This window comes from Nannobrachium achirus (assembly GCF_963921795.1).
Source record: "Nannobrachium achirus genome assembly, chromosome: 13".
NCBI lineage: Eukaryota > Metazoa > Chordata > Actinopteri > Myctophiformes > Myctophidae > Nannobrachium > Nannobrachium achirus.
In genome coordinates this window covers 46,388,578-46,403,288 of record NC_137833.1, presented here as the reverse complement: position 1 = coordinate 46,403,288, position 14,711 = coordinate 46,388,578, and the positions used below count along the sequence as shown (strand labels likewise).

Below are 14,711 nucleotides of genomic sequence, written 5' to 3'. Positions count from 1 at the left end.
AAACTATTAAAATGGCAGTTCGTAAGCTTCAGAGGTGGTCAAAACAAACTTTTGCTTTGTTGATTTGTTATAAAGACGTTAAAGCTCTATATTATGTTGGTAAAAATTATCGAGTATTTGTTCAATAACAGGGTTCTCCCAGATGTGTGAATTCAGAAAGAAATAAGGGGTGGCAAAAATAGGTTATACCACTTAACCCCCGTTTCTAAAATAGCGAAAATTGTTGCTCTACTGCAGACCAACACTATTAGTTTGGGGGCGAAAAGAGAAAATGTTTGAAAATGTTTGCCTATAACGACACTCCCAAAACTGGGATGCCATGTTGAAAGTGGTTAATAAATTAATGGTTGCATAGAATAAAGCGCTTATGTAAATTATAACACATGACACATGTAGATGGACAGGCGTCGAATGTGATTAACAGGAGTGGCATTTACCATCCCCTGTTGCCCCAAATGATGCCCCTGGGGTCTCCCTATCTCTCCAGCTCTAAACTGCCTCATGCTGGTGTGGTGAGAACCCAAATGCAGAATAGTGTTCAAAACCCACAGGCATTTTAACTCTCAAATACCTGGAACGTGCCCGAGTCGCGTTAGATTTGAACCACTTTAACCATTATTTTATGCTTTAACTATTGAAAAATAGCAGATATACAAGCTCACAGCGCGGCACCGAGCTTGTAGATCTGCTATTTTTGAAAAAAACATGAAAATGTGTGCAAGTCTTTGAATATCTTTGACCCGATCTTTGACCCGACTTCTAAATCCTTCTTCTAAATCATGTTGTTCTCAAACTTTTTCATGTCAAGGACCCCCAAAATTACAGGTATTTGGCCGCGGACCCCCATCTCAAAATATTTGTTCCAGGGACCACCCAGAAGCAAATATTTGAGTTACAAATGTTCGCTTTTAAATAGATATATTCAAAGACTTGCAAAGAAATATCACAATTTTTCAAAAATAGCAGATCTACAAGCTCGCAGCGCGGCACTCGGTGCCGCGCTGTGAGCTTGTATATCTGCTATTTTTCACTGGTTAAAGCATTAATTCTAGCCTAAATGGTTTTAAGGGCCTAGTGCCGGTTCTAGGACTCAGGTAGCCCTATGCAAGATTATTTTAGGTTATGCGCGCATCCGTCAGTGGGGGACCACCTAAAATAATCAGCAGCACCAGATCGAAACTTTCTCATGAATCAAGTACGAGCAGCTAGGCCTAGAGTGAAGTTCGGAATTATGGGGAAGGAGGGAGGGGGGAGGGCATATTAAAATAATAATAATAAAAAAATCACACCCAATGTGAAGTGAGCGGTGGTCGTGCTTGCATAACGTCTTCAGACTAGGATATAGGTCTAGGATGTAATTGGTGATACATATATACAGGCTACACACACACACATTGCTATGGCAAAACGCTGAGGAAAAGTGACTACAGATAGGTCTAGGATGTAATTGGTGATGTAATACAGGCTACACACACACACACACACACACACACATTGCTATGGCAAAACGCTGAGGAAAACACATTGCTATGGCAAAATGCTGAGGAAAAGTGGCTACAGACACACGCACAGCCACTCTATGGAGCGGTTTACCACCGCTCAAAAATATATATTTTTCCTGTAATGTGGCCCCCTTATTGGTTGTGGCCCTAAGCGACCGCTTATATTGCTTATTCCGGGAATCAACCCTGCCTATAAGAACTTAAAAGAGCTTACATTTTATAGTATTCCAGTTCAGTTCCAATTTTGTCAGCTCATTGTCTGTTTCATGCCTTCCATTTTTACTTGTTGTTTATGTTGTATTATTTCTGTTATTAGATCTCTCTCCTTATTGGATACAATTGATATCCCGACCTGGAAATGTAGGCTATTTTATGGAGAGGGGAGACCTCATTACTGAACCAACCCTCTATAGCAATGAATAGGCTACTATCAAAATATATATAGAGCTATTAACTCTTATTTTAACAAAGACGTACAATACCTTTGATGCTTAAAGTTGATATGTTCAACTGCTTTAGATATTATGGTGAATCTTTTATGTATATATCAGTGAATGTAGTTATAGCTGTATAGTCATAACTGTGCATGAGGGCCCAGTTGGCGTTTGAAGCATGTCCACTAGATGACGATAGAGGTTCATGTAAACCACTGTAGGTCTACTCAACTTTGGCTGTATGTCGTTTAGTCCTGTTCCTTATAGACTGAAATTAAATGAAGTCTGAATTGTGCCTTATAAAACTCAGGATGGAATTTAATTAGGATTCAATTAAGAGCAGAGAGCGATACCGGGGCAGTTCGTGATTGTCTCGACGCAACTTACAGTGTCAAAATGCTCTGTTTGGTTTGTACAGATAATATATGCCGAGTGTCTTTGCACATTCAAAACTGAAATGATCAAAAACGCAGAGTTGTTTCGACTCATTATTTCACCCTGACAGAGTAATGTTATGTCTTTAGTCTCTGAGGGACTAAAGGCATGTTGACCTTGGTTCTTACTTGTTCCAACAGGTGGCAGCAGCGACTAACCTTTCTCCACCAAAAACATTTCATGTAAAATGTTCCTCCTACATCTAACATACATCCATTCAACCCATTTGCAGTGGTGAAAGAAGTGCTCTGATTGTATTGTTATATTTGTAATTAAGGAAAAGTAGCAACACCACCCACAGTGTAGAAATACGTTGTTTCAAGTAGGCTACAAGTGATACAATATTTTATTTTAGTAAAAGTAACCTACAAAAGAGTTGGCATCCAATTACTTAACTGTTAGTCACTTATCACCACTGGAAAACATTTTACAATATACCCTGCCTACAGTACACAAACAACAAGTAGCTTATGGACATAAATAACCTCTGTCGCAATTCAATGAGCTGAGGAGGCAGGAGAAAGTTCAAGGGAAAGTCAAGCCTTGACCCTGCGTTGAAAGTTCAATAGCTTTGTAACATAATCACAATTTACCATGAAAAGCCCAGGCTATAGGCCGTGAAAAGTACTACAATTTATGTTTGAGTATAGCCAGTGTGTGTGTGTGTGTGTGTGTGTGTGTGTGTGTGTGTGTGTGTGTGCGTGCGTGCGTGCGTGCGTGCGTGCGTGCGTGCGTGCGTGCGTGCGTGCGTGCGTGCGTGCGTGCGTGCGTGCGTGTGTGTTAAAAATATATTAACAAACAAAACAAAAAAAAGAGCAGACAATGTTGAAACTGGACTGGAATGTAAGATGATATATAGTTTCTCTCTCCTGATTGGATGGACTTGGTGTCCTGTCTGAAAATGTGTTTTCTGTTTACTTAAGACCTGGGGCCTACCCTGGAGACATGGGGAGACCACTGTGTTTACCCAACAGTTAGGGCTGTCACAATTATTACATAATTGTCTAATCGTGACAAATAATCGTCATGTAAAATTTCATAATCGTGACGACCCAAACGTTTGAGAAACACTGGTCTAACTCAGTTTTCAAACGTTTTAATTTCAAGAACCCCCATAACTCAGAGTGTACAAATGTTTGTATAATCTCAGACCTGTAACGGTCAATTTAGAACCCCCTCATGGGACGCTGAGGGTCCCACGAGGACCCACTTTGGGAACCACTGGTCCAACTAAAGCTGCCATTGAACCCTATAGCAGCCTTCCAGAAGGCCATCAGAGAGAGAGGGAACGGCTATGATATAAGACAAATTTTGTCATGAAGTGTTGAGCAACTTGACAAGTGTGGGCATGGATGCTGCAGCAGCTACTGTAAAAGCACCAAATTACCCTCAACCCAATTTAAAAAGTATATGGTATGGCCTATAGTTAGTGGTCTCCACTGGTTAGTAGGCCCTGGACAATTTAATCATGTAATTGGCTCATGTGGTTGTTAAAGATGGTGGGGAGTTATCTACTGGGATATTATGTAGGTTTCACACACGAGCACGCACATGTACGTGCGTACACACACACACACACACACACACACACACACACACACACACACACACACACACACACACACACACACACACACACACACACACACACACACACACTGAGTTTTGGAGCCTACAAGTCAAGTTTATGCACTTTTCATTTATTTATTTTTTAACAAATGCAAGCCGACTTTCATTTAACATCATAGTTTTACATGCTGCTTCCTCATCAAAGTTATAGCTTTAGGTACAAGGCTTTGTGACACAATATTATTAATCTCTCAAGATTGTACATGTAGTCTATATCTGTCGCACTGCTGTGATCGTAAACTCTTGACTTGATGTTTGTACACACACGCACACGCGCGCACGCACGCACGCACGCACGCACGCACGCACGCACGCACGCACGCACGCACGCACGCACGCACACACACACACACACACACACACACACACACACACACACACACACACACACACACACACAGTGGGAGAAGGTGCCACCCTGCTTGTAGCTCTCAAGGCATTTGCTTGTACATATGCTCACACATATGACATAGGCTACAGCATGGTTATGCTGTCGAAAAATGTTAAAACACCGTAATTGTGGTGTAACAAATGTGGGGAATTCTTTTTAGTCATAACATATCTTTCTGACCTGGAGACGAAAGTTTGCACTTAAAAAGTTGTAAGGATAATATTTTGTTTCAGACAAATGTAGAAACTCGGTTGAGTTTGCCCTAGAGTACATGAACTCAACAGAGTCCAAATCTGATATTAAGAGAAAACTGTCCTATGTCCCCTGGCTGTCATCATGTCTACAGTATGTGCGATAAAACTACACAGTAACATCCTGAGTGTTAAAGGTCTTATGACATAAATGAGGCTCTCACGTGTCTCAGTCATAGGCTACAGAGGATGAAGTCATCTTTTTCAACCCGCACTGTTCAAAAGAGCCATTGAGGAGAGCATCCCTCATCTTGGAAACGCGTTGCTCCGGGGGTTAGCAGACGGAGAGGTCCACCATCTTTAGAAGCTTTAGAAGTGGACGAGGTTCTCGCTGGCGCTTCCTGTATGAACCAGTAATCCACTGCAGCAGCATCAGTCACCGCTGGACAACTGACATGTGAGCTTGCGGTGTGGTCTCTAGTTAATGGTTTCAAGAGGTTTTAGGGGGAATGCCAGCTATTTTGAGTGGAACCTTTTCTGCCTTTGTATTGAAGGATTAACTTTGAAAGGTTACAGCCCTTGGCGTGGCTCTGTAGGAGGCGAGCCGTCTAGAAACGGGTCTGTCTGAGTGTTTGTGTGTGTGTGTGTGTGTGTATTTCCAGAGCTAATCATGTAAACCGCTGGACCGATCAGCGCCAAATTCCTTGTGCACATTGCCAAGGAAGTAACTCCCGCATTTATTTCCACATATGTTTTAGATTCTTTTGAAATATTAACAATTTTAAAATAGAAGTCAATAGCAGTCGGATTGGGCTGTAATCTTGCCCAAATATGGAGCGATACATCACAGATACCTTGATGAGTGAGATCATACTGGCCCCATGACGTCCACATGGAAGATTCACATGGAAGCCTTGCTGTTATTATTAGACCCCAGCTTAAGGATAAAAAGCTAATAAACGTGACGGTAAAAAATAATATATCCCAGTGAATGCATATAGGATTAAATTAGTTTTTATTCTAACATTTATAGATGGCTACCTTTTCATAATTTAAACAAGACATGTACAAAAACTTCTAGAACAAAATAATACATTGCCTAGTAACCAAATCATTTCACCAAAGTCTCATACAATATAGAAAAATATTTCTGGTTTCATCGGCATTGAAGTGTTATGATTTCCAGATGCAGATTTTACAATCAAAAAAATACAGAGCAAACAATGTACAATACCTTTTCTGTCCCACAAACAAATGCGCATTGTAGCGTATGTACAATGGAATACCATGCTTAGCTTATCTGTAAGCATATCTGTACAAAATATGTTAAAAAGTAGAATTTCAAACTATTTCAAATTCTTTACCATCTATTAGATATAAGCTGCCCAAGAGACAGTCTTTGTCTTTAGAGCTTGCATGCCCAATGAAAACATGAGAGCAAAATCCCGGGGAGCTGTGTAGGAAAAGTGCATTCTGACAGCGCTTCCAATACTTCTGCACATCAAATCCTTAATGTGATCTCAAACACAGAACCGCAGCGACGGGCTGATCAGAGACCCCCCGAGCCTCGATTGTGAAGGGGTTTGACTCTGCTCTCCCCGACACCGCAACCGCAAACGTCAAGACAATCCGCTTCTCCAGCTCGAGCTGCCGCAGGATCAAAAGGTCACGGACGTGATGCACCCCGCGGCCTGCGTTCCAAGGAGGACTCACTGAAACACCACCAAAACAAGTATCTCTGTTTCTCAGTGTCAAGAACCCGTCTCTGTATCAAGAAACCATTAGACAAACAGAGGAATGGTGTGTGAACAATAACATGCAGAGACCTCTGTCTCTGTTAGTGCCTTTTTATGTTTGTTTCTTTAGTTCTCCGGCCACCCTGTCTTTTCCATCTCCTCCGAACCCCTCCCCTCTTATCTGCAAGAGCAGGACTGGATGGACATGTTGGGGTAGACTTTGAGCACCAAGTTCCTGGCTTCGTCCTGGTAGAGCACGGCCAGAGGGCTCATCTTCTCTGGGACGCAGCACGGCTCGGGGACTCCGGGGATGATGCCCACGGCGCGGACAATGCTCTGGATGGTGGCATGGTTCGAGGGCCGTAGCACCTGGGACAGACGTGCACAGAAGAGGGTCATGAAAATCGGGAAACGATAACAGAAATGAACAGCAATATCTTAAAGAGGTGGTGCCATAGTTTTGTACTTTTTCTGTTTTGTATGTGTCTATGAAGTTAACATTATTCTAATAGGCCACCTGGTGGGGTTATTAATGTGCAGATTTGTCTTCCCCGTGTATTTGTGTTTACTTCCTGAAAGCTAAAAGCCTCTGAGTCAAAAGGCCCAGTCGAAAAACACAGATTAAATGACATCATATAATCATCCCCTCCCCTTTTACCATTCACCCAACACTGTGGGTGTGGCTAACTTCAGCTGGGTCACCACAAACCAGGCAACCAGGCATACCTAATTAACTGGTGGGTGTGGCCACCCAAAAACTTAATTGTAACACTTTCTGTACACTTTTTTTTGAATACATCTTCCTCCTAGTATAATCATAATACCTGATCATCATGTTTTAGGGGAGAACAAAAATCATGGCACTGCATCTTTAACGATTATTTTGTCGATAGTGTTTTATCGTTCTATACCTGGGTCAGTGTTGATTCTGTTTTTCTACCACTTATTTGACACTTGTATGAAAATAGCAGACATACGGTACTGTAGCTGATCTATAAGCTCACAAGGCACCACAACGCGACGCCTTGTGAATCATTTTCAAAAATGTTGTTGAGTGGTTCAGTGTTTAAGTGGTTAAACCAAAGGGGATGACACATGAAGGAAAAATAATATGTACGATTTGTCATCCTACCTTGGGCATGGGAAAGCCACAGGTGCCGGCGCAGTAGTACGCCTCAAAGGCCTTGGGCGCTATGACCCACTCGCTCCAGCCGATGTCCGCGAAATCCACTCGGAGGTTTCGTCTGGTGCAGCCCCTATCCTGGCTCTCGCCCCACTGCCTCCTCCGGGCCTTGCGCATGGTCCGTTCATCGAAACTCAGAACAGGCGACTGAACCTTGCTCCCCTCGACTCTGCCCTGCTGCCTTTTCCTATCCTTTCCCTGGCTTCTCAGCTCGTCCTCCAACTTGTCACCGCTGTCCGGGAGCCCACTGTCCTTGTCCCTGGACTTTTTATCGACCGCCTGGTCCGGGTTGGGGACTTGAGGCGGTGCTTGTTTGCCTCCTTCTCTGCGCGCCTGCGGCTCAGCTACTTCCTCGGCCCCTCTGTCCTGCACCGCGCGCGCTCCTCCCTCCTGACCCTTCCTCTTCTTCTTGGGCTTGGACTTGGGTTTGAGCGCCAGGTGCCAGGTCCTCTCCCACAGGTCGTCTTTCATGTATCCGTCGGGCCTGTAGTCGACCTCTGGCAGCTCGTTGTTGTGGATGGGGTCAGAGAGCAGAGTGGCCTCTCTCCTCACCCGTCCTGTCGGCTCCGGCGAGGAGTTGGAGCCGTGCGGGACGCGGTGGGAGTGCGAGGAATGCGAGGCCTCTCCTCCCTCGGGGAAGGGGTCGTATCTCTGAAGACTCGCGGCCACACTGTTGGGCTCCCCCAGGGCCCGGTCGTCAGCGTACAGTAACAAGTATGGCAGCGCGTCCGCGGGGAGCGCCTCCTCCGGGAGCAGCCTCTTGTTCTCCGTGCCGCCGGCGTCCAGCTCCGCCCACACCAGGACGTGGCCCTTCTCCCGCGCCTGCTTTACGACCCCGATCACGTCTTTCATCTGCCACGCCCCTCTCCTGTGGGGGTGAAAGGTCACGTTGGCCAGGAACGACCCCCCCTGCGACCCGGCGGCGACCCCCGACCCGGGGTCGACAGAGCGAAACAGCAGGCTGACGGACGGCGACGGCTGCGCGGGCAGGGAGCGGCAGGACGGGCCCTTGAAGCGCTTGCAGAACCAGGCTCGTTGGCTGACGGGGCGTCGGTCGAGCAGGAAGTGGAAGGTGGCGGACAGGATGACCTCCGTGTCCTGGATGGACGTCAGGTTGAGGCGATACGCCGTCCTCTGCCCGGCCGTGCCTGCGTAGAGAGAGGACATCAAACATTTAGTCAGTCGGGACTCGGAAGTATTGATTTCGTCGACTAAAACTATGACGAAAAATGTTTGTCACTGACGAAAACGAAATAAAAACGAAATAAAGACTAAGCTGTGATGACTAAAACTAAAGACAATTTCGGAGAAGAGAGTAATTTTATGTTTGGTTGCTCTCAGGTGTTGCGTACTGAAAATAGCAGATCTACAAGCTCACAACGCGTCGCGCTGCGACGCGTTGTGAGCTTGTAGATCTGCTATTTTCAGCACACAACCAAATGTAAAATCAGTCATTAGGATGCCATCAAGACCTGCCAAAATGCATTTCAGTTGACTAAATCAACTGTAGTTTTAGTCGCCTAAAATCTTATGATATTTAGTTGACTAAAATTAGACTAAAACGAATACTTTTCAGGTGACTAAATTATGACGAAAACTGAATGAAACGTTATTCAAAAGACTATGACCAAAATGAAATCAAAATTTGCTGTCAAAAACGACACTGTCAGTCGGTCAGCCGGTCAGTGATGCTTGTTGTCTGTTGAGTGACGCTTATGAGAAACGGCTCAGCTAATACAGATACAACACTGTTTGGAGACTTTGGACAGAAGATAAACTGCTTTCGTTTCATCACTCGCCAGTTGCGGCCCTTACCACAGGATATAAATGTCTCAACAGAAGTGCAGGCAGACCAACTACAAGCAATCAGTTAGTTATATTGTATTAACATATTCTTCTACCATACAGATTGGTTCAAATACATTTGTATTCACCAAAAAAAAAAAGATTATTCTCTGTGTGGGTCTACACACACAGAAACAATTGTTCAGTGGATTTGAGGCTCACAAGTGATTCCAATAGGCCAACACATGTTTGTTGTTTTCATTGTTTCCTTTATATATAAGCCTACCCCGGCCCTTCAGTAGTTCTGTGATCCATTTGATAATAAGTCCTTTTTTCCGCACATTCGGATGAAAATGAAAAGCAAATGTCTTTGAAACCACAAGTTTTAATCCTGCTTAAAGACACAGTCTTGACCATTATTGTTCAATTAATGCTTAAATGGTGCCTAGATATTATGTATTTAGTGAATGTGAGGAGTTTCACACAAAACTGGTGCTGTGGCACCTATAGAGGTCCTAAATCATCGGTTAATGAATGAACTGGTTAATGAATCACTGGACCCCAGGGGTCCTTGGAGGAGGGGGGGGGGGGTACAAGGGGGGTCCCCACCCCTGCTAAATGATTGATAGCAACCAAATAGACCCTTAATGGGTCTGTAACTCGAAGAGTATACAAACAGAGCCAAATGGACCTGTAATGGTCCCTTTGTATACTGTCAAGGGTTGGATTCACACTCAGGCTGTTTACTGTGTAGATTGTCCCAGAGATTAAACCAAAGTATCACATTTGGGGGTCCATATTCTAATGCATACCAAACCGGAGGTCCTTGGCTTGAAGTGAAAAAGGGGTCAGAATCTCAAAATAATTAAAATAAAAAAATAACCGGCACTATTAAACGGCCACTTCACCTCTGGGACAACCCGATCTTATTTTATTGTTGTTTGGGACACGATCAACACAATCATGAGTTATTTTTTGTGTTCAATCTGTTTTTTGAGATATTTTAATTTCAGCATGTACTAATGATGCGTTTTGCATCATATGATGCAAAACGCATCACTGATGATGCAAAATGCATCACTAGTCATGCTGAAATACTAAAATATCTAAAAACACAGATTGAACACAAAAGATAACTCAGGATTGTGTTGATCGTGTCCCAAACAACAATAAAATAAGTTAGGGTTGTCCCAGAGGTGAAGTGGCCCTTTAAGCAAATAACATCATTCCTTGATAACATTGTTATTGGTATGTTTCTCAACATCAGGTCGAACACCAGGGGTCCAAATGGACTGGGACCGACGGGTCTATAACAAACTAAAAGGTACAACAAAACAAGCTATAGTATCAATGATTGATAGCGGGAACCAAATAGACCATGTCGGGACTGTAACTCTGACAACGGAACCAAATGGACCTGCTCCATCTGTCCATTCTCAGAGTTAAATGAACACTGAGGAGTAGCAGATCTACGTGTCGCTTCACGCCGCGTTTCAAGCTTGTGGACCTGCTACTTTTGGTGCTTTTGCGTGACGCTGTAGTATGTAGTAGTAGGACATTGATTTACAAAAAAAACGCAAAGAGTTAGAATATGGAAATGAGAGGTTTCTGCCTGACAGCAACTATATCAAACTGGGGGAGGGGGCTTTTAAGCCGTGACATCATTTTGTAGTCAGACCTCCAAGCAGATTTATTATCAATATCTGTCCCTCGCTATTTCAACAGATCCGAGGCAAAAATAACGACTAAAGTATAATTCTACCACATTCCTTTCAACAACAAAGAGAAGAAAAAATTGTAAATAGTAAAAATAGTAAAAAGATTCACGGCCGCTGGGGCCTTTTGGCCCCAAAAGTTCTCCTCTGCCTACAAAATGATGTCAGACTTAACAGCCCAATAGGTACACTACACTACAGCATTTCCCAAAGTGGGTGCCGTGGCACCCTAGGGCACCGTGATGCCAGTCCAGGGGTGCCTCAGAATAATTCGATAATATTTGGAATTCACCAATATCACTACATCAATATCACGTCACTATGCTTAGTAAAACGGACCTGATTTGCACTATATATAGACTACTTGATGAGTTCTTTTTACATCCACGGCCAACTCGCTTCACCAAAAGCAGCAGATCTACAAGCTCACAACGCGTCACATTGTGAGCTTGTAGATCGGCTATTTTTGGTGAACCTTCCCCCCAGAACAGGGATGCAGGGTTCACGTGCATGGTTAAAGGTCAAATATAAAGTTATTTTCAGTCAGTTCTGATGGAAACGGATAATTTGCCAAGACATGCCAACTGTATCTCAGTTGCATATAATATACGTTGCGTAATAGGATGTAAGATTCTAAATATTAATAGTGTAATTCATGGGGTAGCGTGGATGAAAATGTTATTTACAGGGGTGCCCTGAGTCAAAAATGTTTGAACTACACTACACTACACTACACTACACTACACTACACTACACTACACTACACTACACTACACAGGCGATAGGATCTCAGAAGGTGCCCTTTACGAGGACCAGACTCTAACAGGGTTCAAGCTGGTAGAGGCGAGCGGAGCTGCAGCTCCGGCACACATAATGAACATGACTTCAACAGGCAGCGTTATTGTTCATTGTATGAGAGTTCAGCGGAAGTATGGACTGACTCAAGAGATATACATTACCTCGGATTCAGCCTGCATATGGAAACGCTTACTTCAGTTTCCCTTAAGGCTTTTCCCTTAAGCCTAATACAGCCCGCACTGTCTGCCCCCCAACGCCGAGAGACTTTATAATCAAAACTGTTTGAACAGATCTCACATTGTCGTCAAAAGTGCCTTGGATCTTGCCTTGGATTACACACAGACATCTGCAGTCCAAACACACGCGTGTTATGATAAAATGCCAACCGAGAGCTATGTGGGATATGCGTGTCTCTCTGTCTGTGCTGTGTTTGTAAGAGCAGCAACAGTGGAACCATGGTGTTTTTTTTATTTTTTTTTAAACCAGTGGTTCTCAAACATTTTCATGTGAAGGACTATAGGACCCCCAACTCGATATGTAGCCTATTTATTTGGGGGATCTGATTATGAATAGCCTATAAGAGATGGTTTGTATTGTTGAAATATTTCACAAACATTATCATTTAATGTTCAAGAAAAGTATAAAATATGAAAGTTATGTCAACTCATTTAGCTGGGGACCCCCTGGAAACGCCCCCCTGAGGGGAGGTCCCCGGACCTCACTTTGAGAACCACTGCTTTTAAATCCCCCCCTGACTCCACAACCTGGAGTCACAGCGTCTGCATGGTCCCTACAGGAAAACAGAGATGACAATGACGCAGCGCCGTGCCCCCCACCAGCCCACCACCCAGCCCCCGTTACCAGAGGCGTCAATTTGGTATGGAAAGCTATATGGCAGCTGCCATATACCTTTGGCTACAGGGGGAAATAATAAAATGTACTTTTCATCGTGCCTGTTACTAAGGTATGGCAACATCAACATGACTGGTGTCTTGCACGCGCGCGACACCAGTCATGTTGCCATACCTTAGCTTTTACTGAACTGACGCCACTGCCCGTTACTAGCCTCCTACTACCAGGGCAGCTGGGCATAGCTCGCGGGGAACCGTCATGCATTCTTGCGCATATTGCACGTTTGCATCGTCTGTATGCGGTATACTAGAGATTGTAGAACTTGTGGCAGACAACGCGCAGCGGGGCGGGTCACACAGCTGGTGTGCAGGCACACAAACACACGCACGCACGCACACATACACGCATGCTAACCCAGTGCGCCCAAAGCGTCCCGAAATCACTCAACGGCATTCTCAGACTGTTCCAAAACAATCCCACCTATTCAGGGCGTCTGGCCCAGCGCTAGCCATGCAGACGACCCAATGAATGCAGCATGCATGCACTTTTAATAACCTTCCTCCATGGGGAGAGGATGAAGGGCACTTGTTTGTAATGTAGCTACCATGACAATGTTTCTTTTTCTTCCCCCTGCCCTGCCTGGAGTGAGCAATGCAACAAGCAGTGGTTCTTCTCAAACGTTCATTCATTTCAAGGACGACCCAAGTCTGAGTGATAAGCATTATTAAATACCACGAGCACGGTCCCACACATAAGTCCTACACATTTTTATCATTTGGTTCCAATCATTCATTTAGGCTACCCATGCATGCACTATATAGCAGAGAGACTGATAGGCCTAGGCCTACTTATATTTGGTCATTCTGTAACACAGTGGTTTTCAACCAGTGGTCGAGGAGGGGGTTCCAGGTGGTCTCCTAAATGATGGAGAGTTTTGTGGCACTGTACTGGTAACCCAATGGACACTCACAAACAACATAGATGAGAGCGGACCTTTACGGGTTCATTTGGTTTCATTTTATGCTCTCAACTTAGTTAAATTGTTTTGTAGATGAACTTCTATTTTGGCAAGACTGGTGTAACTCTTGTAGCATAGGCCTACAGTGTACAAATGGAACCAAATGAACCATGACGGGTCCAATTGGTTCCATATAGGCTACACTGTCAGAGTTAAGGAGGAGACCTTGACATGTCAAAGTTTGAGAACCACTGTTCTAATCTAAAACCTTTCCTAAACAAGAGTTGGGGGGTGTAAATTGACCCATACAAAATCTGTAACTCCGACTGTGTACACATGGAACCAAATGAACCCTGACGGGTCCATTTGGTTCCATTTGTACACTGTCAGACAGTCAGAGTTAGGGGGAGACCTTTGAAAGTTTGAGAAGTTCTAATCTAAAACCGTTCCTAAACAAAAAGGGTGTAAATATTGACCCATACAAATTCTGTAACTCTGACAGTGTACAAATGGAACCAAATGAACCCTGACGGGTCCATTTGGTTCCATTTGTAGGCTACACCGTCAGAGTTAAGGGGAGACCTAGAAATTTCAACGTTTGAGAATCACTGTTCTCATCTAAAACCGTTCCAAAACAAGAGCTGGGGGTCTTTCCTTGTGCGATATTGTGTCATCATCATCATCATCATCATCATCATCATCATCATCATCCTCATCACCTTGGCTGGCTCTGACGCTCCGCACGGTGTTGCCCTCTCGGAGGCGGCTCTCCCGGCTGGACCTGTCGTACAGTCTGAACATGTGCTCGGAGAGCGCGTCCTCCTGGTGGAAGCCCAGGTCATCCTGCATGGACCAGCCTCTCTTCACCGAGGAGGATGAGGCGCCCAGGTAACAACAATGCAGGGCCAGCAGCACGAACAGGTGAGACAGAGCTGCCATGTCGATAGGTAGGCAATAAACAAAACAAACTATAACGTTCGATCAGAAATAGCCTTTTATAGAAATCCGAAAAGGCGTTTTGTTGCAGGAAAAAAACCATCCAAGACGCACCAGAGAATCCGCGGCTGCACCAGATGTGCGTAAAAAGTTAAAAGCTCTCCAA

At 44.3% G+C, this 14,711-nt stretch overlaps 1 protein-coding gene across 1 annotated transcript; it reads right to left on the bottom strand.

Annotated features, from left to right (window-relative positions):
* Positions 1 to 6,495: 6,495 nt before the first annotated feature.
* Positions 6,496 to 14,548, bottom strand: gdf10a (growth differentiation factor 10a; the record flags this gene model as incomplete). Its single annotated transcript, XM_080740786.1, has 3 exons — positions 6,496 to 6,687; positions 7,451 to 8,649; positions 14,329 to 14,548. The coding sequence occupies 3 exons, from the start codon at positions 14,546 to 14,548 to the stop codon at positions 6,496 to 6,498; spliced, it is 1,611 nt and encodes a 536-aa protein (XP_080596912.1).
* Between the last annotated feature and the right edge of the window lie 163 nt (positions 14,549 to 14,711).